Below are 26156 nucleotides of genomic sequence, written 5' to 3'. Positions count from 1 at the left end.
AGGACCTGGGCTAGACGGTTGGATCAACCAATCCACCCTTTTAAGCTCAGGGATTATATATATAAAGACTTTTTCAGGACAACCCCTAGAGGAAAAACGGAAGGAAAGTGGACAGGACCATACCAGGTATTACTGACAACACACACCGCCATTAAGATTAAGGAGCAAGCAGCTTGGATCCACGATTCAAGGGTGAAGAAGGCCCTGGTGAGGATATGGACCACCACTCCAATTGGACCAACAAAATTATGGTTTTCCAGATCCTAATGATTGCAGGGGTGTGGTTCTCAGATTCGGGGTGGGCAGTTTGGGACGAGAACTTACACCTGACCTTAATACAAACTGTATCTCAAGTGATTAATAAGACGAACTGTTGGGTATGCACCCATCTGCCACAGCATGGGAATAAGGGTGTATCGTTAATCAGGATTCCCTTGCCTGCAAACTTACCTTGGACTAATTTGTGGGAAAACACATCTTGGGGTCAAAAATATGAAGAAGTTTTGGAACTAGAAGTTAGTAGCTTCGTGCCATTGGAATCTTACTATGTATGTGTACAAAGGCGTAACCCGCCTAAGGGTATGGGAAAACAGGATTGTATAAATACGGGTACTACTTATGTGGGAAATCAGACATCTTGTAATCAAACAATTGATATTAGTACAACTAGCAGTTGGGCAAATTCAACCAGCTGGACGGTTCCAGAAGGAAAAGGGTGGTATTGGTTATGCAATGATACAGCCTGTAAGGTCTTGCCCGAGAATTGGAAGGGAACTTGCACTCTTGGAGCAGTAGTCCCCAATTTGACCATACATGATGTAGCGCCTCGAGGTTATTTGAGAAATCATATCCGGAGAATTAGACAAAAAATTAACAATCCATTGATAGAGAGACACACTGCTTTTCATAGTTTTGTTCGATGGTTTATCCCATGGTTAGGAGTGAGTGAATTGGAAAAGGCGATAGTTAATATTTCTGCAATTATAGAGAAGTTAGAAAACAAACCTCTGGATGCTATAAAGGCTCAACAAGAAGAGATATCTAGTTTATCACAGGTAGTATTACAAAATCGGATGGCCCTAGACTTGTTACTGGCCGCTCAAGGGGGAGTCTGTACAGTAATAAATACAAGTTGTTGTATGTATGTAGATCAGAGTGGAAGGATCTCTACCGACCTGGAAGAAATATGGAAGCAGACAAGGGTCCTACATGAGATCAGTAAAGATGATCTTTCATGGAGTTTTAGTGAAATATGGAATAAGTTAACCTCCTGGTTGCCCAATTTCCAATGTTTGAAACAAGTGTTCATTGCTCTATAACATTAGTAGTGTTAGGAATATTTGTGTGCATGTTGTTTAGATGCCTGCTTTGTTTTGTTACTGTAAATAATGAAAGTATCTGATGCAAAAGAATTTGCATGGGAAAAGAAAAGGGGGGATTGATTAAGGAGGTATTGGGGAGGCATTGGGGAGGCAAGGACAATCCCCAGACAAGGACTGTATATCTCGAAACAAGACACTGGAACTCATGATAAGGAAGCGGCAGACGGACAGAGAAACAAATGGAAGGACTATAAATCTCAAAATTGGGCATTGGAATTCATTATAAAGATACAACAAACGGAAGAATTGGCAACAACCAGCTCTCGCAATTAAGAAACGTGCCAATTCATCAGATTCCTGACCAAAGGTGAAAAGTACACTGTGAGGAAGACTCGGGGTCTTCCTCCCAAAGACCCCTGCCCACGTCCCAAAGACCCCTGCCCACAATTCTTGGGAGGCTCTACGCAGGCGCAAGGTGCCAAAAGGCTAATTAGCATGAGAAGCGAGGGAAGGCGGGGATAGGTAATGCATATGTATAGGCGCTTGTAGAATATTGAGAGATTGATTGTATAAATTCAAGACTGCTTTCCGCTTTGGGTATGCACGATAGGTGGAGAGATCCCCCGTGCATCCAGCGCTGCAATAAAGAATATACCACTTAAAGGAATTTCGGCTTCGATCTTTGAATCAATACTTTATTATTATTTTTTTTTTTATAAAGGCGGGAGGAGTTGTGGAGATGTGGGTAGTGCTTAGGTCCAGCAGGAAACTTGTGCATGTCAGTGGGACGCTAGAGACTGAGGAGGGGATGAATTTTTAACGCAGCCTGTCCACAGAGATATCACACCATTTGGGGACAGCCCAGTGGCCTCCATTTGACCAAAGTGCCTGGAACTTGCAGAAAAGCGAGAGGGGCACACCTCCAGCAAGCCGCGGGGCAACCGCCTTACGGCTTACAAAATTAAATCAATCAATCCAAAAGAATAAGTTACAGCTCGTGTCTCAAACTCTGCAGCCTGCGCGTCTTCAGGGCTGCTCCCAGCTACTTTCTGAGGGACCCTTTGCAAACTCAGTTCCTAAAGCCCTGTCAGGGAGCCCCAGCGGCCGCCCCGCGCATGCGTCACAGCCTCGCCCCTCCCCTCCCCGCACTGTGGCAACGGCTCCTGCGCATTCAGCGGGGGCGTGCGCAGTGTGCGCAGTGTGCGCAGTGTGCGTAGCGCGCTGCGTGCGCGGCGTTCCTAGGGCGCGGCCGGTGCCCCGCCTGGAGCTGTTTGTTTGTGCCGCTGCGGCGGCGCGGCGCGGCACGGGAGCGGAGCGGAGCGGAGCGGAGCCCGGCCGGGCTCGGCGCTGCTGCGGTCGCCATGTTGAGGCGCAGCAAGGCCGAGGTGGAGCGCTGTGTCGCCTCCGTGCAGGCCTCTGCGGCTTCTCGGAGAGAGGTGAGCGAGGCCTCGCCGCTTCCCTTGGCCGGCGGGGGGGGAGGCGGAGGGGGTCCCGGTGGGGTCCCGGTGGGGTCCCGGGTGGGGTGGGGGGCTAGGGGGGTGGCCGGCGTCGTGAGGGGAGGGTTGGGGCTGCCCCTGCCCCTGCCCCTGCCCCTGCCCCTGCCCCTGCCCCGCGGCGCCTCACGGACAGGAGGGGTTTTATAGCAGGGCTTTCCTCGGGGCCGGAGCGAGGGAGAGGTACTTTCCTTCACAAACGAAGCACCGCGCCGCCTTCAAGTTTCAGTGTCCTTTCCGTGCGGCGCCGTGGAGGTTTCTGGCCGGCCGCTCGCTGAAGCGACAGCGCCGAGCGAGGGGGGCTGGGGGCGCACAGCTCCGCTCCCTGTCAGCCAGCGGGCCCGGGGGTGACAAACGCCACCCGTGCCCATTTTAGCTGGGAAACGCTCAGCCGCCTGATGCGATTCAGCGGGCCCTAATCCTGAAAGATCCCGGCCTGCCGCTCGGAGTTGCTTTGAAGCGGCGTGAATGTGCCCGAGCTAAGCGTGATCCGGTAGGGACTGCGTGCAGGGGCTGTGCCTTTGGTTGGTGCCTTTCCCAGCAGCAGCAGCAGCAGCAAAGCTGTCCTGTGACTTTGTGGGTTCGACTTGGGCACTGTTTGGGCTAGACAGCGTCAAGTGCATCGCCGCCAGGTGCACAGATACGTTCCCACAGTGTTGATACTCCCCGGTGGCCTCGACACAAAATATTTCCTCTCCTCTTCTTGTGCTCAAGGCCACCGGACGCGTTTAGTTTTGACTTTCGAGCGATGCTTACAGCTGACTGTGTAGCACAGTCCACCGAGGGAATAGTTACTGGTTTCCTTGTTGTGTTGATTTCGGAGGGAAGGGTCTGCCAAGGCTGCAAGCGTTTCTTTTGAGGTTGCTTTTCATCCCTGTCCGCAAGGTGTCAAGCGTGAGTCCGCTCTGGCGTGTCAGTGATACCTGAAAAGATGGACCGAAAACGCGGAGGCCTGTTTTCATTTAAATTCGCTTAAAGTTTTACATAGATCACTTGGGGGTGGGGGAGGGGTGGGGAGTAGCAATTTGAGTGTATTTCGAATGCAGACCGTTGATTCATGTTTTGCGTCGTTGGGCCTAACTACCTCCAGTAGTTTGGAGTTCACAGACAAAACCTGCTTTTTGATCCGATGTTGGGAGCTCGGATTTTAAATACATATTTAAAAATAGCTTCTAGTTTGATATGAGAATTTGATATGAAGCCTGTCTGCAAAACCTGCTATGAGAAGCTTCCTCTAGAGCTGAAGAAAAGACTGAAGAAACTAGCTGAAACTTTGGGAAGGAAGTGAAGACTTTTCTGCTCTCCCTGTTCTTTATGGAAATGTTATACATCGTACTCGTGGGGAGGGACTTTGAGGCTGCAATGAGATAATAGATTATGATGCATGCCTTTCAATCAGACTGAGATATTTTGAAATTTTCCATTCTCTGTACGTGTACATGTATACTTATTTGTTGATAAATAGACCACACTTATAGACTAAATTAAATATCAGCTCACCTGAAAGGTTTCAGACCCTGATAATGCAGTAGAATTGGTACAAGTGTGCCACTGTGCACAGTAATCTCTGTGGAATTTTAGATGGAGAATATGCTTGTGAATACCGGCAAAGACACACTTTGCAAATGTGTCCAATGTTACGGACACAGAGTGTCATTTATATTAATGAAAGTATTGATGTGCAGATTAAGCATGAATATAAAACTTCAAGTGTCTAGGGCAAGAAACCAAACATACCTCACCTCATGGAAAAACAAAACAAAACAAACATGCCCAGATTTCAGGTCAAATAGTCTCATTAAGGAGCCTGGTTTCAGATGGTTTGAAAAGTATCTTATTTCTAGATACAGTCACTGTACAAATGACCTGCTTCTGATTGTTTGTGCTTACATGATGAATCTGTACATCGGACTTAGCATGAAATATCTGTATGAAGTCTATATTCCTACTGCAGGAAATGAGCATGCTCAGAACTACTTGAATTTTGCTATATTCCATTCAGAGTAACTCATTAACTTTTATATATGCTTTTGCATTGTATTCACTTTTTGTGCCTTGTTCTGCTGGACCATACATAACAGTGTTCCATTAAATATATATATATAGTTTTATTTTTATTTCATATTTTTATGCAGAAACTATATACAAGGTATTTTCAAAAGATAACATACTTTGCCTTAATTATTCAGGATGCAAGAGGAATTTTGTTACAAATGTGAACACCTGAGGTTTAAATTTAGCTTCTTTAACGTCTAGAACAGTAATGGAAATGCATATTTCAATTAACTGGCAATATTACTTTTACACTGTGAGTGTAAATATATGTGGTTTGATCCTGCTAGGATCTATTTCTTTAGTCATCCTCAAGAACTGAGTTCACAAGTCATCAGAATTCCTTATAACATACACCTGATTGTTTTATACCGTTGAGTTCTGTTCATGCACACCTGTTTTATTTTTCCCTTTTCTATTGAAAATGCAGTTGCTCAGGAATTCCTGATGGTACTGTGTTACCAACTACACGTGTTTGTTTTTTCCTTTTTATACTAGTGACTTACACAGATTTTATGTAATTACATCATAGCAAGCAAAATTTCCTTTCCTGTTTATGGAAAACTGGTTGCTTCAAAACATCTTTCCAGTGTCATCAATAAAGGCTATGTTATTAAGACTTGTATCAGCTCTCTTCAATGAGTGTTTGAGATGGATGGAAAAGCAGCAAGGCAGCCTTTCTTCCCTATGCTTCTGCCTGTGCCTATGTAAATACTTCCTTATCCTGATTTAAAGGAGACACACACCTAACCTATGTATGCACTTTAGTTATTAGGTTTAAGACAGAAACTGCAGTTTGCTTCGTAATGAACAACTTGGTTCTTCTGGCTGTTTTCTGAATCGGCACAGTCAGGAGGTTTTCCTAAAGAAAATACCTTGTCTGAGTTTAAAATGCGTACCTTCCTACCACATCTTTCTCTCTTGTTTTCAATGTAATGCGGCTTTCACCTCAAGCCTATAGTTTAGTGCTAGGTAAGGTCTTTTTGATTGTTATTATTTGTTATTATTGTATGTAGTTATTCAGTGCAGTAACAGTTCAGTAGCTGAATGCAGTCCTTACTGTGTTCATGACGAGAAGCCCTCTTCCCCCCCAAAAAAAAGTTTATATAACTAGCCTGATAACACCGTTGGGATTTCGGACTGTGCCGTGGGTTCGGGAGACCACTCTCAGCAATACTTCCTTTAAATTGTAATTCAGTTCTTCTAGTTTTTTCATGCTCCGCTGACCGTATGCGCAGCCCTACTGTGGGTGGAAACAGCCCCTGACCCCAAGGGGTATGGCCTGCCTTGTGTGGTTATATCCCAGAACGTGGCAGCCTCGTTTGCACCTCCTCCAGGCTCCGCAGTAACCCTGTGGCCCGAACTCCATGGTTTTTGCTGTGTTTCCACGCTCTAAACTGAGAGTAGGTGGGATTTCTTAGGTGGGAAGAAAACATTTTACCTATCTTGAAACAGTTGTGAGTGATATGTACTAGACCAGGACTAAGTACCATCTTTTTTGTTTACTCTGTCAGATTTTAGGGGTTCTTTTTGCAACATTGTTACATTGGGGGAAAAAAACAGGCTGTACTTTAAATGTAGCAGACTCTCTTCTTCTACTTCTTCTACACTCTTCAGTAAGAAGTGGTTGTGAAATGTCACAAGTATTAAGGCTTGTTGCTTGCTTCACCAGTAACCTCAATTTCACGTTTGTAGCCTTGGCCAGTTACAGGAAAAGCATTGTTTTCCAAATCCCACATCTTTCAAAAACAAAACTTTGGTTATGAGGAGCGGACTGGAGCTGATAACTAGTTATCAAATTCAGTCTCTCAAAAAGTATCCCCATAATTTCTGAAGGCATAGGAGATCGGTATCTGCTCACGTATACCTTCCCTTCGTTCCTAAAAGTCTTCCAAATATTCAGTAGGAGGTATAATGACTTAAAACAGGTAAAATAAACTGAATTCCTTACATGCTACAAGAATGCTTTTGCATAATGCTACATCCCTCAAGGCAGGGCACAATCGTTTCCAAATTCAGAAATGGATAGCAATATACAAATGGCTTGTCATCAGAGTGAAAAACTCTCCAGTCTTGACTGGGTATTAAGTGAATCTGAAGTATGACTCTCCTTGTTCTTTTCTTTAAACTTTCTGCACAAAAGCAGGAAAGTTCTGATCAGTGGTACCATGACTTTTTCTGGGTGGTCAGTTTTGTGCCTGCAGGGACTAAGTGAGAATAGAGATAATCGTGGTTGCCAGTTGTAAGGGCCGAGTGAAGCAGGAAGCAGAAAGTGGGAATGACCCGCTTAGAGTAGTTGCCATGTGGAACAAAGATAAAATGCTGTGTTCAGGATAAACGAGGAACATTCCAGTAATGCTTTGTTACCACGAGCAAATCTGCTGAAGGTGGAAAGCCTTATATCCAAGTAACTATAGTACTTGTGATAACTAAGAATGAGGTTTTACCTGTGTTTTTTGAACAAAACCTCTTATTTTGGAAAGAATGTAACTGTGCTATTGGTCGATGTTCTTGAACATCACGATGTTCGTGATGATCTTGTTCTTTGGGACTTGAAAGTAAACGCTGTGCTTTTTTTTTAAGGGAGGTGATGTAACTAACCATGATGGAACAGGTGGACGGTCAATTTATGGAGATGCATTTGAAGAAGAGAGCTTTGAAGTGAAGCACACGGGTCCTGGATTGCTGTCGATGGCAAATAGGGGTCGGGCTACGAATAACTCTCAGTTCTTCACAACACTCAAAACAGTAGAAGCCTTGGACTTTAAACACGTGGTGTTTGGTTTTGTGACAGATGGAACGGATGTTGTGAAAAAGCTCGAATCCTTTGGTTCTCCCAACGGGTTAGTAAGTGGAAGAGTTGTCATTACAGACTGTGGGCAAATAGAGAATTCTGGCTTTTGAGTATACAGATGTTCTAGCAGTATAAATCAGTATTTAGATGTTATTGATTAATTATTTCCACTTCCTTAAAAAGGACACTTCTGATGTATAAATGTAAAATTGCAGCTTATGGTTGTTTTTTATGTGTTCTAATTGATTTTTTTTGCATGTTAAATAAGTTCAGACACTGGCATATTTTGGGTGTATTTGTGTTATGACATATTTGTATGGAATGTCAAATTTTACAAATTAAATCTTAGTCTTGTCAAAATAACTATTGTCTTCACTTTGGCTTGCTGAAGAGCAATTTGCATCGCGTTGTGTACTTATTTTGAACGTGCTAATTGATGTTGATGGTCAGTAGACGGAAGGCCTTTGAAATGTCATTCTTCCTCTGATGAGCAGTGAGGAAGCTGAGGCAGCTGGGCAGGTGCTGGTCAGGTGGATGCTGTTTTGTGCTGTCTGCAGGCTCTTGGGCACTTGAGTACTTTGAAAGGTAAAGAGCAGTTCTTATGTGCAGTCTGCCACAGGATTTAGTTCATACTTGCTCGGGAGATTACCTTCCAGACCCACGTTGTTTTTGTACATGGTATGTTAAAGTGGCTGGTAACTTTTCGTGACAACCATCTCCTGGAGTGTTATCTGGGAAGCTGTGGTGCAGAGGGGGAACGTGCATGGGTAAGTTCTTTTTAACTTCTCTCTTACAGCTCGGCGCCAGGACTATCAGTATTTTTTTCAGAACAGCCGACTTGCTGTTCATATATGCAGTTAGAGATGACTATAGACATCACATGTTTCTGTCACGCGCTATATCTTCATATCATGCTTTACTTCTGAGGCTAGCGAGAGCAACCCTTCCCTCAGCCTCTCCAGGGAACGCTGCTTACACAAGCATTACCCTGCACGCCCCTAGCGCACAGATTCGACCCGTGCCTGCGTTACACGGAGCTGTAACCCAACAGCGAGCCTCTCCCCTGCTCGTCCCCGTTTCAGCTCCACAGCACGGGACGAGGCCCCGCCGTTGTTCCCGTTAACCCCCTCCGCCCGCCCCGGTCCCTCAGCGCAGCGGCCGCCTCGATTTCACGTTGGTAGCCTTGGCCAGTTACTGGAAAAGCATTGTTTTCCAAATCCCACATCTTTCAGAAACAAAACTTTGGGTATGAGGAGCGGACTGGAGCTGATAACTAGTTATCAAATTCAGTCTCTCAAAAAGTATCAGAAGGGTCTTCCTATGCAATTACTTTGAAAGTGTTGTACATCTAAAATGTGCTTGTTGTGTGTTTTCCGTTCAGAAATCGTTGAAAGGATTCCAGTTCGCTAAGCTGTATTTTGAAGTAAAGGAGTATGAACTTGCTAAAAGGTAATACGCGTTGCTGTATTCTGCTATTCTGTTCTCTAAAGTACTTTAGAAAAGCTAAGTGAATATGAAGTAGACTGGAGAAATCAAGATCACTATCATGCTGCTTTACAGTAGCAGTAGATGTGGGTATCAAGTGCTGTTTAAATCTTTATAAAACAGCAACTTAGATAATTAGTTGCGTGATATTGAAAAACTTGCTGTTTGAAATGGCTTTTATTCCATTGTATTATGAAGTAATTACAGTTACAGTTTCTTTCTCTCTTTTTTTTTTTTTTTTTTTTTTTTTTTTTAGTAAATACCAATACTTGGTGGCAAATAAGTAGCGTCTGTACATGTAAAAATAATGTTGTTCTGTACTTTAAGGTCCAGACCAGGTATCTGGAACCAACCATGACTGCATTTCCTGTATCACATGTTAAATTCCTGCCCCGCTTCCGTGGACACTGGGGGGGGGCGGGGGAGGACAGAGGGACTCGTATTATTGAGGAATATTGATCCTTTTTTTCCTGCTCCATAGGTATATATCTACATACCTCAGTGTGCAAAAGAGAGATGCGAGAGCACACAGATTTCTTGGACAAATTTATGAAGCTGAGGACAACATAGAAAAGGCTTTTGGATGTTACAGGGTAAGTACTCCACCGACCTCCGATGTCCTGCTTTAATCCATTGTAAAGGGACTTTTAAAATCATTCTGTTCTGGACTTTTCTTAAATGCATAGAAGAAAACATGTTTGTGGAAAAAGTGTAATATGTATGCTTTCTGTTGCCAAAGGTGTCTATGACATACTGCAGAGGGGATTCTTCATTTGATGTGTTTTGCTTCATCAGTATTTTTTTTTAAGATGATTCTTTTGTGACCTAGACTGGGTCTTTGTGCTAGCTGCTACTAAATTCTTTCCATATCTTACATTGCCCTTTGGATTAGGGAATTTGACAGCAGTGACAGATTCTTAGCAAGGGCTCAGGTGACAGCAGTAATCTAGTTGCTACTGGAAGACTAGACCTAGGGTGTTTTCTAGTTGTTTGTATTTATTGCTTTTTTGGGGGGTTTTGTTTGGGGGGGTGTGAGATGGGGCAGGGCGAACATAATTGACATTTATTTGTATGATTGCCCAATGAAAAATTCACCATCAGAATGCCTTTGTTCAGGTTTTGGGGAGGGAGAGGATGTGCTCAAAAGTTTTGCTGCCAATACATCCCAGCTTGTCGTAGGGTGTGACTTAATTATATATTTCTTCAAAAATGTCTATATGGAGTTAGACTAAAGGTACGTAAGAGTCCAGCTGCCTGCGTATAGCTGGTGGTGGGGGCAGAGTAGCTGGCTTCTGCGTTTTTTCCCTTGGAAATTCTTTCTTTTCTGAATTTTTGCTCTTTTGAGTTGCAGCAGATGTATCTGGGTGCTGTAGACTAGTGATGCATTTAGCAACTGAGGTCTTTCTTAACTCATTCAAAAAGTATTTACTAATAGATCTGTCTAATTTGAATACCTGTGTCTTTTCAATGACTGTTATAATTTTCTTTCCCATTCTGTGTGGATTGCAAGATCAGGTTACCTTTTTTTTCCTGCCTTTTTTTCCAGTGTGCGTGCATGGGGAAAACTAGCGTTCTGTGGAGTTGAACCCAATGCAGAAAGATCTAGTACTGAAGATAGCGGAGTTACTGTGCAATAATGCCGTCACTGATGAAAGAGCAAAATACTGGGTTGAAAAATCTGCTAAGTTGTTTCCTGGAAGCCCTGCTGTTTACAAGTTGAAGGTAAATGCCAATTTCCAACCTCTGTTCTGTGACGTTCAGAAGCTTCTAGCGTCTGACTGGAGGAGCACTTTTCCCGTGTCATCTTCTGTAAAACTTCCTGGCTAAATTATTTTAGAATCTTGAGTATTAAATCTAATGGAATTAATATTCTTTAGATGTAATTCTTCTAGAATTTATTCTATTTTTCTAGATTTCCTATTCTTCTATTTAAAGAAATGTTAATTTCTCTGCCATTTGACACTTCGGTCTAGCTTTCAAGAAAACTGCAACTGCAGGCTTTCGTACACTTGTCAAGGTTTCAGGGTTGACAGTCTTCAAAAATGCAGGAAAATCATGCTAGTAGTCACATCCAAGAAGTTAAGACTAGGTAGGCAGTTCTCTATTTATTGTGTGACTGGCAGGAAGGTATCAGGCCTGAGAACTCAGACTTCCTTGCCCTCTATGCTGCTTGTTTGTTTTCTAAATTTGGATTAAATAGAGCAGAAAGTAAGGAATGCTCTAACTCTCGATTGCTGCGTAAAAGCCTTCAGTCGCACAGTCTGACTTTTGCACAGGTATTAGTTTTGTGTAACACAGCAGCAATGACACTTAGTCTTAAGATGTTTGTTTTAGACAGGCTATTCTGTGGCAGGGTATGCTGCCTTTGAACCAAATGGTTTCACAAGCTGAACATGCCATCCATAAGAGACAAATTCTGATTTTTTTTCCCTATTTTAAATGTTTGAGTGTTTCATTAAGCTTCGTAATAACTGGAAGCTTTTCAGCTTTAATAGTTTAAGTAATGTAGTTTGTGTGGTGGAGGCAAGAGTTGTCTGTTAATGTAGTTGTTGAAAAGGCCCACATGCAAGATGAAATATTAATGTGTTGCCTTCATGTTCAATAGGAGCAGTTGCTGGATTGTAAAGCACCATCGCTAGCGGAACTTCATAAATATGATGTTGGTAAGAGGCGTTACTCTCTGAAACTCAGCATAAACATGACTGTCTGTACCAGAGGTTCTTCTAGAAATACTTCGTATTGCAGTAAGAAGACAGATAGCAACACTGAACAGCTAGTATGGCCCTAATCACTCCAAAAGAGGAGTGAATATGTAAGGAGTTCCAATTTATGCTGTAACATGTTGCTGAGAAGCAGTATTGTTATGCTTGGTTCTTAAGAATCTGTCACATACTTCCCTACTTCTATCCTTTCTGTGTTCTCTAGTCTGTTCTGATCCGTTTTCATTTGCTGCTGCCTGTTTAGCTCTTTGTGTTTGGACATCGGTAAGCGTCAATGGGAAGGCAGGTCTGTCTTCCTATGTGACCTATGAATACAGGCTCCGAATATGTTTCTAACCATCTAAGAATGAATTCAGCTCTGTAATAATGGCAGTGTCGGACTAATACTGGTTTGGAACAATGGGCAGTAATGTTTGTGTTATCGTCATTTGTGCCAAAGATGTACACTTGGGTCTTCAAGACAGAACAAGGGAGGACCAGGAATGACAAAAAGGAATTTGCATTGGGGCTATATGGGTGCTCACGCTCATTGCTAATGTAGTCGGTTAGGTAGGACTAAATATTCGAGCAAGAGGCGTATCTATTAGTATTTTTAGAGTCGAGTGTGAGGCAGCCTTTATCAGAAATGAAAGTGCTCAGGTTCCCTAAATGGTGGACTGGCTTCTCTTTATTCTAAACTAAATTCTTAACAGAGAAACTGTGACTATTGTACATCAACTCTCATTGTATACAACTAAATTCCTCTTAATTTACTCAGTAGCAATTTGTTAAATTGCAGTTCTGAAGTGTTTCACTCAACGGGAAATAGGAGAGGTCCGGGTCTATTCAGCACTTAATCACTTTCCTGAAGCCATAACAAAAAGGAAACTTTGGCTACCTCATGTTTCAGTCCGTGCATAGATTGATTCAAACAAGTCATGGAACAAAACTTTGAGCATTTCTCCGTAATTCTTTAGGAGATTACTTTTTCATTTCAATATGTCTTGCTTTATGCTGGTCGCTGTAAACGCTTAAAATACACTTTCGCTGTTTTGGATAAGCAGTCTTTATTTATTTAAGACTATATTTTTAATGTAAAGTGTGTTCTTTTTCTCCACAGATAACACCTTACCATCCCATTTAGGTAAAAGTCAGAGTAATAGCGAACTGCAAGTCGCCCGTCAGAATCTCCAGGTAGGAACTGTGATGGCCTCAGACATTTTGTAATGATCAGTAATGTTACAAAGATTCTCACTTTTGACAGAGAATTCAGAAATTACTAACTATATCACTGTCATCATCCACCTCTTCCCCTAAATTAGTTCACTGACTTGGTAATGACATGGGTAGTGGTTAGATCAGAGATTTGCTCTGCTGAAGGGAGTTTGAACACAGTGCTATTATTCCAAGAGTTGTGTCTTGTGATGCGGTGTTGGCATGGAGAGAAACACCTGCAAGCACTGCTTTTCCTGACAGCACCTGAAACTATGCTCTTCACTCTGGGCATTCAAGAGCACTTGCCCTCTTGACTTGATCTTCTGTGAAGACCATCCCTTCTGCCTTTACTTTTCTGCTGCTGGTGACTCCCAATAGTTTATCCACCATCAGGCTTGGGCCACTAACTAAAGAGCTCCCAAACCTGCATTGGTTTTATTCTGTAACAGCTTCTGTGCTTCTGCTAGATTTCCTGCTGGGACTGTCTTTTGCACCATCCAAGATGAAAAGAATTGTGCGTATCTTTTTTCTCACCACTTTCCTAGAGGTGCTTTCCACTAACTGAAGAAACAATACAGCAATCTAGTGTTTAGGGCACTGGACTCTTTTGTCTTACAGATAATAGCATTATCCAAAACTTCTGGAAACAAAATCCTACTTTTAATTGTCTATGCTGTTACTTGAACAGCCATGCAGAGTTGAATTCTGCATTTTGGAAGGCCAAGCAGTCCTGCCGCAAATCCAATTGAATGTAGATGGCCATTAGGATACTTCTAATTAGTCAGCTATTGTGTAACACTATAATTAAAAACAAAACCTAAGCATATCTGCAGAGGAAAGAATTCTAGTTCACTATAAATCGGTAATTTCATGTGTTTCGAAGGCGTTTCAACATTTTTTTTCCTTGGTATAGAGGGAGCGTTCAGCACAGGAGAAATATGCACTGGAACTTGAGAGACGAGAACATGCTCTAGTTGAGCGAGAAGAATTGCTTCACAGATGTGAAGCAGCTTTCGCTGCAATAAAAGATGCTGATGAAGACGTTTAGGCAGTACTTGGAACTATGAAAAAAGTACAATAACTTACTTAGTGATTCTTATTGCTCCCCATACATTTTAACTTGCTTGTAGTTTTCTTAAGCCATCATATGTTTGCTGGATATAATGCTTATTTCTTTAAAGTGTTTGAAACCCCCAAATGAAAGATTTAGCATAAAAAGTGCCAAACTGTTGTTAGTGAGTTTGGTGTGGTTTCCAGTTCAGAATGGTGCAATGAATTGTGGGATGTGTAGGTACAGATTACTGTTGAAATTTGGGAAAACTAGATTAAAATGAAGCAGTTAACCACTGGGTTAGAGAGGTCAGTAAGACTGGTGCTTCCAGTATTTGCAGGTCTTCGGAACAGACTAGACAAACATTTGGCAGGAATGAAGTGATGCACTTTATTATGATACAGATGGTACCCGATTTGATAATGGAATTGGATGGTTTAGACATCCTGGCACCACCTACAACAGCCCTGTGGTCTGTGAAATTATTGCCAAATCCCTGAAGAACTGTGAAATTATTGTCAAAACCCCAAATATGCAAGCCTTATAAAGCATTGTGTAATGTGGTTTGGAGAAATTGAGAATATTAATTCTTTTTTTTTTTCCTCTCAAAACCTTTCACTTATAATTCTGCTGTCCCTGACTGTTTTGAAAGTTTATGGTCAATTTCAAGCCACCTTGCTCCTGTTCCATCCCAAGCTGGGCAAGCTTTTCCTAGGCTTGGTTAACTCTAAAGGTTTGGCCTTTTCAATGGAAGTAATTGAGCACTCCGTTTGGAGCCTATCTGTAGCATTTTCTTTGTTGATGAGATCATTTCTATATTTACCGCTTAAGTCCTTTTTGCAGCATGATAACAGTCTGAGAGTGAGGCTTAAGAAAATGTAGTGGATGGTTGAATTCCTAGTGCAGAAGACAACACTTCTGAACAAAAAGCTATTTTCACATAGAAGATTCTCACGGTTTCTGAGAAATGGAATGTTATTTTCTGAAAACATTTGTTTTATACTCGGCTTCAAAGCCTCAGTGTTGGTTTTTTTTTTTTTCCAGAATCTGCTGGAAAATATTTAATTATATTTCAAATTTCCAGTGAAGGGGAAAAAAGACATATTCCTTGGTTTCTTTTTCAAGGCACGCAGGTTTTTGACTGTTACAAGTAATTGTCACTTCAATTTTCCTTTGTTGCGGTTTCTTTTGTCTGTTTTTGCTTATATTTTAATGGTATGTACTGGTATTAAATTATATTGTGGACTAATAATAATAACAAATATTAAAAGATTACTATCTTGAGTTTCACAATTATTTTTTTCCAATTCGATGAAATGTAGCACGTATTGGATACATTGCTGGACATTGCAGGACAGGTGTTTAAGTACAGGTGAACTAAAGCGTCTTAACTATCAGCAGTGAATAGTTAGAATATTTGAAAGATTCAAAAAAAGGGAGAATTGGGCATATTTGTGGTTAAAATGGATGTTAAAAAAAAAAGAGCTAAGTGTAAACAAAAGCTTTGACATTTGTTTTCATTCACAATTCTTTCCCACACCTGACTTAACTGCGGAATGTACAAGAGGATCAATGAGAAGATCTAGGTATTTTCTGGAAAAAAAAAAAACAAGATCCATAGGCTGTACACCATGGCTCCCATTTTCTTTATATTTCTTCTTAATATGTGGTGTGGATGTTGCTTTCTTCACTACTGGTGGTATGTGCAGATTGGACCATGAAGAATTACAAATTTGATCTTTGAAAGTTTGTCCTGTTTTTTAACACTGAAATGGAACTTAGTTGAGAATTATTTCTAAAAAGACTCTCTTGTTAATCACGTTTTAAAATTTGATATTTCTCTAGCAGCATGAGACAAAAATGAGCCAACTGAGAGAAACCTTGAGAAAAATGACTGATGAAAATAACGAACTGAGGTCATCGCTTAACTCTCTGAGGGAAAATAACGAATTGCTAAAAACCCAGGCAAGATTAATTATTTCCTGTTACTAGCTTTACGAGTTACAGTCAAGTAGTCAAGCAGTACAGTCAAGTTTATAAGTAGCTTTGCAAGTTACAGTCAACAATTTTAAATGTTTGAACAAGTTGTTTGCAAAATTGCTGATTTTGTTTCTTTAAGACAAGAATTGTGTGAATGGTTGTAAATACTTTCTGCTTCGTTTTCTAGTACATGAAATTTAGTCTCTCAGAGCTTTTGCAGTATTAAAGACTTTAGAGTTAGTTATTTTTGAAAGTGTTAATTAAAGGAGTATTTTCTCTGTTCTTAAAGGCACGCTGAGACAGTGGTTCACAAGAATACAACGTTAAAGTTTTCTTCTCACTTGACTTAAATCTGACCTAAATGCTGACAAGCAAATTGCTGCCTAAACTCTTTTGACCGTTGCTCCTTCAGTGAATTGCAGTTCTGATGCTCTTGAGTATGATTAAAATCATCTGCTTCCTAGTCTCAGTAAAATCTTTCTTTCTCTTTCTCTTTTGTGCAAACTGAAGTATTCATAGAGGACTTACATGATGATCAGGATGCTTGTTGTATCCATAGAGTATGCTACTTATATTTAAATGGCGGTTATAGTTTGCCCCATATTCTTTTCTCACAGTCGCAAGTGATATATGAGCAGTATCAGTAGTTAGAATTCTGAGTGAAGAGAAGAACAGTTGTCTGAAGGTAGATACAAGAAAACTTGTGAAGGTTTTAGAGAGATGTTCGTGTAGTTTGTCTTCAGGAACGTCTGGATACCTTTCACAGAGCTTTTCTGTACAGTTGTAGCAGAGGGACAGAATGACAATTTCACAAAATCTTTATTCTTCCAACAATGCTAGTTACACAGTTAAAATTTAGCCTAAGTAGATTGTATGAAATAAAGCAAAGGAGTGTATTAAATGTATTAAAATGAGGATCATGCACAGATCATTAAATATTTTCTTTCTCCTATGATCCATTTAGTTAGAATTATAAAATAGAGTGATTTTGTATGTGAAAATCTCTTCCCAAGGCTTTCATAAACATTTGTTTAAGCACAAAATAAAGCATGTGCGTATTACTAATGTACTCGTATATTTTAGTCTATTGGTATTGTGGTTTAGAAAATCATAGACTTGAAAACTGAAATAACTGATGTTGTGGATGTGTTACAGTTACTACGGATTTCAAAAGTTTACGACCCCTTAACTATTCTTATGGACTGGATCTCAGACCAACACCTTAGCAAAATAGAAATACAAGAAGAGAGAGAGGGCAGTGAGAAACCTCAGTGTGCTAAAGAAAACTACACTCTAGAAAATTGTATGAAGGTAAAGGCATTTGAATTTGTTTAGGTTGAAATGTTAAGATTCTTTGTATTATTTCTGAGTGTAACAGGTCTGCCTGTTTTACACACGCTTTGAATACATGAATTAAAAGAAAACAGCAGTTAATCCTTCAGTATTAATTCCAACAGTGAGATGTAATAGATAATTTTTCATACAGATATTTATATAGATCATTTTTAAGGAAATGTGTAGTGTGCAGTCTGACCTTGAGATTCCACCTGTCTTTCTATTTTAAGTCACTTTTCTCAGCTGATAATTTATCTCGTGTTTTATCTGTAATACTGTATGTAATTCCTTTTTCCTAAGGAGATACACACGTCTAATTTAAAGTATTTTAGTGCTGATACTAGGTATTAAAAGTTCAAGTTATGTCTTATAAAAGATGATACCGTGCTATACTTGTAACGCTTTTTTGGGATACCGAGGCTTGGAAATCAGTGAAGCGTTCAGGAAATCTGCTTTTTCTGTTTGTTTGTTTGTTTGTTTAATTATTATTCTATCTAAAATTTGTAGCCCTTGGTATTAGACTTCAGAGCTTGAGCTCACACAATGTCTTTCCACTTTTTGTGTAAACCTGTGTAAAATGTAAATTCAGTATATAATTCTGTTACCTGTACCAGATCTGCCCAGTGAGTATTTGTACATGTAGTCTGTTAAACTCCGGGAATACGTTGATTTTAGTTTGGTTTAGTTTTGCTTAGTTTGCTTTTTACTTGTGGTTAGCTTGTACTGTAAGTTCGTATACTGCACGTAACTTTGCCATTCTGTATTTTTACAGCTTTTGCCTATGGTCACTGGACAGCTCCAGTGGATGCCATTTGTGGATCCTAAACTACATATGTCTGTGATTCAATTTATCTACTGGTCTCTAAGGCAGATAGACACTGGTAGTCAGGTAAATTCCCAAGAGATATTTTGCATTATAAATGAGTATGAAAAGTAGATATTTTCAGGGAGTATATATAAAAGAAACTTTGCTGTCTTTGCAAAGCATACATGCCTACCACAGATACATAGCAAATGAAAAACTAATTCTCACCAAATTAACTTTCTCACATTCATTGTAATATTTTGCACCGTGTCTGTAAACATATTTTTGCACACATATGTGATCTTTGTTGCAGTAGTGTGTAGCATCTCAGAAATGGTATTTTCCATATGTGCTTACAAAACGTGTGAACTAGGAAAAGAAATATATTTTTGTTCGCTTTATGCATGAGATTTGTTGAAATTGATGGCAACGTGTGGCAAAGTAGCAAAGGTATTTTGATTTCTTTGTTCTCTACTCAGTGTCTAACTGAATAGAACTAAGCTGGTGGTTCCAGTGCTAATGAGAAGGTATTTTAAATGAGCATGTTATTAAGTTTGATTCTGAAGTAATATTTCTGCACCGGTTTTTGAAAAGTCCAATACATCTTACCTGTACAGTATTCTTAAGGGTCATGTTTAGACCTTAGTTCTGTAAACGCTTTTGTAGGACCTAGCTTCAGGCATCTTCACAAAAGAGGGTAGTGTAGTAGGCAGCACTGATTAAAGCTGAGTTTGAACTGACTTTATTCTGGAACCAGAGGCAAATTAAATAACGTCAGCATATCAGGGGCCCTGACTACCTTGTTTCTTTGTGAAGTGTGTGTTGACTAGGCCCTGTGCTAATGTTGTTCAACTGCTTGTGGAACGCAAAGTAGTATCCCATGTACAGACTATATTGCAATACACGGTCACGACATCTGCTATTTAATATTTAATCCTTAGGGGAACATACGTACTTAGCAGACAGGATTTTCATGTATTTTAATGTTTACGCTAAATGTGCACGTTGTTTGAAACAGGATGCAAGCATGACAGCAACAATGGAGAGACTTGCAGAAGTTATTCTCAAAGGCGCAGTACAAAAGGGAAGCATGCAAAAATGGACTAAAAAGTCTACACGGAGTAAACCAAAACCTGCACATTTCTTTAAAAGCTCCTCTATGCCTTTGAGGTTTCTGTCAACTTTGGTTGTGCTTAGAACAGCAAAACGAAGTAAGTTCTGGTTTTTATTATGTCTTTTTTAAATTATCTTTTTCTTTTTCTTTTTTTTTTTTTTTTTAAATCTTATTTTCAGGTATGTGCCCAGACAAAAAAACAAATGTACAAAATGCAGCAGTTCAATGATACTGTAGCATCTGTAATGCTTTAGTAGTAAAGGATGTTTTATTTGAATTTTACCACCTGATGAAGCATAATATAGGGAAGCAAGTATGAACCTTGCTATTATTCATGTCATAATTTGTGTGGTCATTTTAATATGCTTTATTTATGTCAGTGAGATCAACGTATTTTGTGACAAAGGGGAAAAGAGATGTTGGTAATTCTCTCAAGCAATCACCGTAGCAGTGATTTGTTTGTCAAGATCTGCACTGCATATAATGGTACAGCTAATTGCTCCTCAGTAAACTGAAATCAGTAGCAAATTCAGAACAGTTCTAGAATTTCATTGCTTTGTCAAAGTTTAATGTAAAGCTCATACTCTATCTAGCTCTTACCTCTCTGCTGTCTCCCCTTTTCTCCTACCAAGTCTGTCACTGCAAGTGGCTACCCATAAACATTATCAGCATTGAAGAATGCTACCATATGCTGATGCAGTATAGTAATGTATTTTGTTAACAGGCAAAAGCAAACGAGGTCGTACTTGTCTGGAGATATCGCAGTTCTTAGTGACTTTTGCTTCAGTTCATGAGAGTTACTCCACTTGTGCAATTTCCAGGATGCCGTAGTATCTCTTCTCAGCAGCAGTTTCTTTAAAAACAAACAGGGCCTGAAAAGACAAAAAACGTTTTCTTTGAAGTGATGACAAAAATACTGACCTGTGCAGTATTTATACTGGTAGTACTTAGAATAAGTAGGATTTAAACATTCTGGAAGACCACCCTGTCACCATTAATAAACAAATACAGTATTTCAGCTGTTGGAGGGAAGAATCAGTGTATTTTCAATTTCAGTATCATATAGTTTCAGTCAGAATATTTTGGTGAAGCATGATTACCCTGAAATTGAAACTCACATTTCTAGAAATGTTTGATGAAAATGATGCAAATGAATTACAATACAAAAAAAGTACTTATTGCAGAGATTAACTATAAGCAGATGAAAGCTGTTGATCAGAATGAATCAGTTTAGCTTCTCATGGTCGGTTTTTACTGCGAGCCTATAGAACATGGAAAAAAATTACCTGTTAAATTTATGTTGAAACTTACCGTGTATGAATTTTCATCACTGACCACATGTCTAATGATCTAGCGATGACAAAGCAGCACATTCAGTTTAAACATATATATCCTGTTCCCTTCAAGATGCTAATATCCAGCAGATGGCACTGTAATTAAACTTTTGCTATGTGATAAATTTTTCCCTTACTCTTAATTTTCTGTGCTCCAGATGATCAATGCTATTCCAAGATATTGAGGAAGATTTGACATCATGAAATTAAGAAAACTGAATTGATTCACTTAATCTAAATTCTCTGAATAATTTAGTGTTCTCCAAAATGGATGCATATATAACGTGGATGCATATATAACTTAAACTACAGCTTTTTATGGAAAGGAATGTGAATAGTTGCTGTCATGACAGTAATTGCAGTTATTCAGATGAATGAGCCTTTTACTCCTTTATTAGAGGCTTCCCAGATGTTGAAACCAATATAGTCCCAAACTATGCAGCTTGTGATTTCTTTTCTCTCTTAAGGAAGCGATTAGAAAGGTGTTATATTTGCAAATATATTTTGCTCAATTTGTGAGTTGTAACTTGTCTTTTTTTCCACTCACAACAATTTTTGTAAGGAATAAAAATAGGCAGAAGATGCATTTAAACAAATAAGTAAATTAATATTTTCAGCCATTTAATTTTTTTTTTTTAATTAGTATATATCTGCAACAGTAACTCTTAGGATAAATATTCATGTATTTGTGATCATCTAATGGAACTGTGATTACATAATTTTTATTCCCTGTTTTCTGTTATCTTTCAGTGAATTACCTGACTCAGGCATTTCGTTCCCTTTGCGTGGACTTGAAGACAGATGAAGGAAAGATCTTATTTTTGCAATACCGATGTGTGCCTATCATACTAAGCCACTTAACTATATCCAAAAAATGTCTCCTTTTTATTGCACTTAATGCATTAGTTGAGATGGCCATGAACAACGATAAAAGTGAGTAATTGAAAAAAATACATACAAAGTTATGATGAAAGTAGGTGAGGTAAGCATAAATACCAAATCAAAAATAACGTGCTGCTTCTCTATAAATAACCTGATCTAGCATTAGCATTCATTTGTGTCATTTAAATTCATTAGAGATATAAAGTATGTTTCTGAATTGTCCGTCTCTTCTCACTGTCAGCATCCAAGCTTTACATCTTGTCCTGGTTGCTTTCTTAGTGGTGTGATTTTTTTTGATGTTTAGTTTAGCTTTTCTGTTTATTCCACTGGTTTACCTTGCTGATGTTTTGCCAATGAGTAATTTTCTTTTGAAGTAAGGCTGTGCCAGGGCAGCCATTTCATGAAATCCTGTTAGCAGGTGGAGATAAAATAAATAAATAAATAAATAAACTTTTATCTTTTTTTACCCCCCTAATGTGAACAGCTCACCCCTAGCCATTTTTCACTTTAAAGTAATTGGAAATGGCACATCTGTAAGGGATGGTTATGTTTCAATGAGTTGTACTGTGGTGTGGTCCTATAAAAGGGTTAATAGTCTCCTTCACAGTGGTTTTCCAGGTGACACAGGCAAAGAATCAGTTGATAACAATCTGGATGAACACACAAGTAGTGAGCCATTCCAGTGTCATGTGGAACAATCCTTGTTAATTTTCTTAAAATAAAAAGTATTCATTGTTTTTTGGAACAGAAAAGGGAAGGAGAAGGGACTGCTGCTATTTGTGAAATGTATATTGTTGGCTTGGGGTATTTTGTTACCATGTACTATAGGGGCAAAAACAGAAAGCGTGTTTGACTTGGGATGGAACAACGTTGAGTTAGAAGGCATTTTGTAGTGAGATAAGTGGCAGAAAGATTTACCTGATGTTGTTTTCATCCTTTCAGACCGTGTGGTTAGTTTATCTATTTGTTTTTTTTCCACTAAAGTATTTCTAATCATCATAATTTTGATCGGTATAGTAACTGGGAAAGAAAAACCTAAGCAGGGTTGATGGTATCTGACATTACTTTGAAGAAAAATTCCACTAACAGTACATGTTCTGTTATCTAGTAGTAGTCATTTCGATCTGCTGGATGCCTAGATTTGGAAGAATAATGGAGATAAATTGTGACAAGTTCACATTTTGCCATGTTGCTTGTAACCTTGTTGCATGTCAAATGTAACCGTTCAGGTATTGGTACCATCTGTTTCCTATCTATACGTAGTATCTTAATGACAAATTAGAATTAATAGTCTTATTGCTGTTCATCTTTACTGGCACGCAGCTTTTCATGTACCCCATCCCTGTTTGGTTCAGGTGTTTCACATCCAGAATCCTGTCAGTCTGTCTTGTTATAAAGGTAGTTCCTGGCCTCCAAGGTGTAGGTTTTTGTTCTGGTCTTTTCTGATCTTTGTAAACTTCTGTTCAGTCCAACTTAGTTCTGTGACATAAGGAATCCTGTTCTATTTTTAACCTTTTTTATTGCTTTTTTTTGTGTGTGTATGTTTGTGATGGTCATTTAAGAATGAGGGTGGCCTCCCGTACATCCTGTGTCATAGCTGCGTGAAGGTCTTGCACATCTAGGAAGCTGAAGAACAATTGATACCATCCTGAGGTCAACATGTACTGGGTGATGGGCTGGACCTGTCCTTGGGCTCTCTTAACTCGGGGTCACCCACGAAGGCATCCACACTCGAGGGGCCTTGCACTGACTGTTACCTCGCCTGCCCTCCGTTGTGCTATAACCACTGGCTCTTAGCAGGCCCAGCTGTTGACGACGAGAATCAGTTAAACTCAGCAAATGGTTCCAATCTTGCCAGTGACTGTGTAAGAGACAGCAGCTCATCAGCAAGCTGTTCAGTGTAGTTACTGGTTCTTTTTCTGTGGTCCTTATGTAACTTTTCCACGAGCTAACTCTCCATCACTCTGTTGGGTTGGTCCGGTCTCCTGGCAGATCCACATGCAATTAGAAACGAGGCAAAACCGTAATGGTTAATTTGTTAAAACATGAACTTCAAGCTGGTGTTCCTGACAGTCTTCATTTTCTGAGGTGACAGAGCTTTAGCTATAAAACAGAAATTTCTGAATGACAATAGCTGGTGAGACTTGATGCTGTGAGTGACTGATCACTTTGAGGGTAAATTTCAGATGAGTTCTGTCAACAGTGATAAATTGCTCATTGTTCATTACAGTCTACCAATGAAGTTAAGTTAATGTAACTACCAAATGCTGCAATTTTTTATGGCTCCTATGGGAGGCTTTTGCAGATTATTTAAAATTGTGTCAAATCCTGACCGGATAGATTCCAAGTTAGTTTTTCTACAGTAGTTAATAAAAACAAAATCTGTGCAGAGATGATGCAGAAAAATATGTAAAAATACACAGTTTTTATTCTTCTAGTTCATCAGATAGACAGGCATTTAAATTATATGCTTATTTTGTCCATTTGTGATGATTTAAAATCTATTCTGCAAAAGCTTATTTGAAATGAATATATAAAATGAATAGATAAACAATGTAGGAAAAATCTCTTTAAATGCATGTCTTTATCAGTTTGCTTTCATGTGATTGAACTTTGTGAAACTTGAGGTATTATTTCCACTTTGGCTCTTCTGCTTTATGGTAAAATTCCCTCAGCGTATTTTTTATATTGTTTTATAAACCTCACAGTTAAAACATTTTACAGTGTATCTGTATGTATATGTGTGTGTATATATATTAATAAAGTTTTCTTCAGATACCTTAAGACCGGTATTTTTAATAATAAAATAATACAGTATTATTGAGACCAGTAAGAACAAGCCAGCAAAGAAATGCCCAAGTAAGCAGAATATGGTATTTGTTTACACCTACAAAAAGGAATTTAAGGCATTTTTAGATATTTAAGGATATTTATAGGAATAAATTGTAGGACCTCCTTCTTCTACAGTAAAAGTAGAATAATATTACAATAACTATTAATTTAATGGCATATTCGAAGTAACTATATCCTGGGGCATACCAAGTGTGTTTATACGCTAAGGGCAGAGTGCAGTGAATAGTGACTTGTTTTGTTGGATTCCTAACAAATGTGTTCAGTTCTGTGACCTATTAAATCGGTACTTATGTTCTTTATGGTGTTGCTCTAAATCAGCCTGTACTATTAGAATCAAGAGTGAAATAACACAAGGGAACAGATTTTACTTTATTCTGAATTGACTAAGTTTTGGGGAGCAGGATAAATAGAAAAGATTATACTATATGGCCATGTTTAAAAATTATCCAGCATTTTACAGGAATTGTTTTGATATTCAGGTGTTCTTATCCAACTCTGACCTCTCAATTACGATTCTGCCTGTCTTGAAACGGTACGGTGACAGTTTTGATAATGAAAAGCTGTCTAGTCATCAGTGTCTACATGTACTATTTCCGTACGTCATTTTGCAGCAGCTTAAAATATTTCCTTGTCAGTTTTTTTAGCATAGCTTAGTGTTCTCCTCATGTCATCATAAGAAAAGGAGCATTGAATAAACATGTTGAAGATGAGATTTTTTTATCTGAGTTTAAAATTGCTCAGTGTCCTGTTTTCCTTTGTTCTCAAGGGAATAGGCCTTGTTTTAATACCACAAGTGCTGGTAATATCAGAATTCTTAGGAACTTGGGTGAGTTTTGTTCGCGGTTTTACCTGATTTTTGCATCACATGCCTAGAATATACCCAGTTAGTACATTGTTCTCATGGTTGCACAGCATGAGGCGCATATAAAACCCTCAAAAGCTATAAATCAATGATTTAGTTTTCCATGAGCCAAGTGCTGTGATTAAACTTTTTAACTATTTTCTTTTACAGTTTACTTAAAGATTTTCCTGGAAGACTGCAGTAATGAACGCTTTTTCCATACTTTGGCTGCATTGCTTCAGAATCGCGACCTAGACATTTCGATTTTGGAAAGGATTTGTTTTATATTACAGAAAGTCTCTGAAATAAAGTAATCCTTTACTACCGTTTTTCTGTTAATTGCCATTAGATCACTGAACTTGGGGACCTTTCTCTTTTTTTAAAAGCGCATCTCTGTTTTGACGTTCATTTGCTCCAATACAAATAATGCTGGACTTTCATTGTTAGCAATTATGTTTAAAATGTTTGTCACAGATATGTAAGATGAATCTCTCAATTTGCCTATATATCTGTGTAGTTCAGAATATGAACTAAAAAATAACTAGCCTAAAGAACATATATTCCTCATTTATTTAGATGACGAGAATGCTTAGAAGAAAACCCTTCTTTTCTTCCCCCGACCTTCGGTTTTACTGAGTTACTTGGTAAAAATGTCCTCTGAAAATTGTTTAGTATGTGACTTAAATTTCAGTTTTGTCAATTTTCATCTCTATCAAAACAAACAAACAAAACAAACAAAAAAACAACACACGGTTTAAAGTCTTGAGCCATTTAAGACTTTGGGGGAATGTTAACCTTTACAGAATAGGTTTCTGTTGCTTACTGGTTACTAATTTATTATAACAAAGACCTTCAGCATGTCAGTGGTAGAATGCTGCTGAGTTCCGTTGATGTGCATTAT

At 39.2% G+C, this 26156-nt stretch overlaps 2 protein-coding genes across 3 annotated transcripts; both read left to right on the top strand.

The window, feature by feature from the left end:
• The first annotated feature begins 2455 nt into the window (after nt 1-2455).
• LOC140002059 (peptidyl-prolyl cis-trans isomerase-like) lies at nt 2456-8024 on the top strand. The gene is made up of 2 exons (XM_072035171.1): nt 2456-2758; nt 7451-8024. Exons 1-2 carry the CDS (start codon nt 2684-2686, stop codon nt 7769-7771), a joined length of 396 nt encoding a protein of 131 aa, XP_071891272.1. The 5' UTR covers nt 2456-2683; the 3' UTR covers nt 7772-8024.
• An 8543-nt stretch (nt 8025-16567) lies between these two features.
• Nucleotides 16568-24345, top strand: LOC119714470 (coiled-coil domain-containing protein 138). 2 transcript variants are annotated; one of them, XM_072035170.1, is made up of 5 exons: nt 16568-17402; nt 18199-18315; nt 19250-19442; nt 21430-21612; nt 23124-24345. In XM_072035170.1, exons 1-5 carry the CDS (start codon nt 17289-17291, stop codon nt 23126-23128), a joined length of 612 nt encoding a protein of 203 aa, XP_071891271.1. In that variant the 5' UTR covers nt 16568-17288; the 3' UTR covers nt 23129-24345. The 2 variants fall into 2 exon arrangements, with proteins under 2 accessions (XP_071891271.1, XP_071891270.1); XM_072035169.1 differs by having other exon boundaries at nt 16596-17402; nt 21430-24345.
• The last annotated feature ends 1811 nt before the right edge of the window (nt 24346-26156 follow it).

The sequence above is a fragment of the Anas platyrhynchos genome, chromosome 3 (genome assembly GCF_047663525.1).
Source record: "Anas platyrhynchos isolate ZD024472 breed Pekin duck chromosome 3, IASCAAS_PekinDuck_T2T, whole genome shotgun sequence".
NCBI classification, from domain to species: Eukaryota; Metazoa; Chordata; class Aves; order Anseriformes; family Anatidae; genus Anas; species Anas platyrhynchos.
This window is presented reverse-complemented; position numbering and strand designations above follow the sequence as displayed.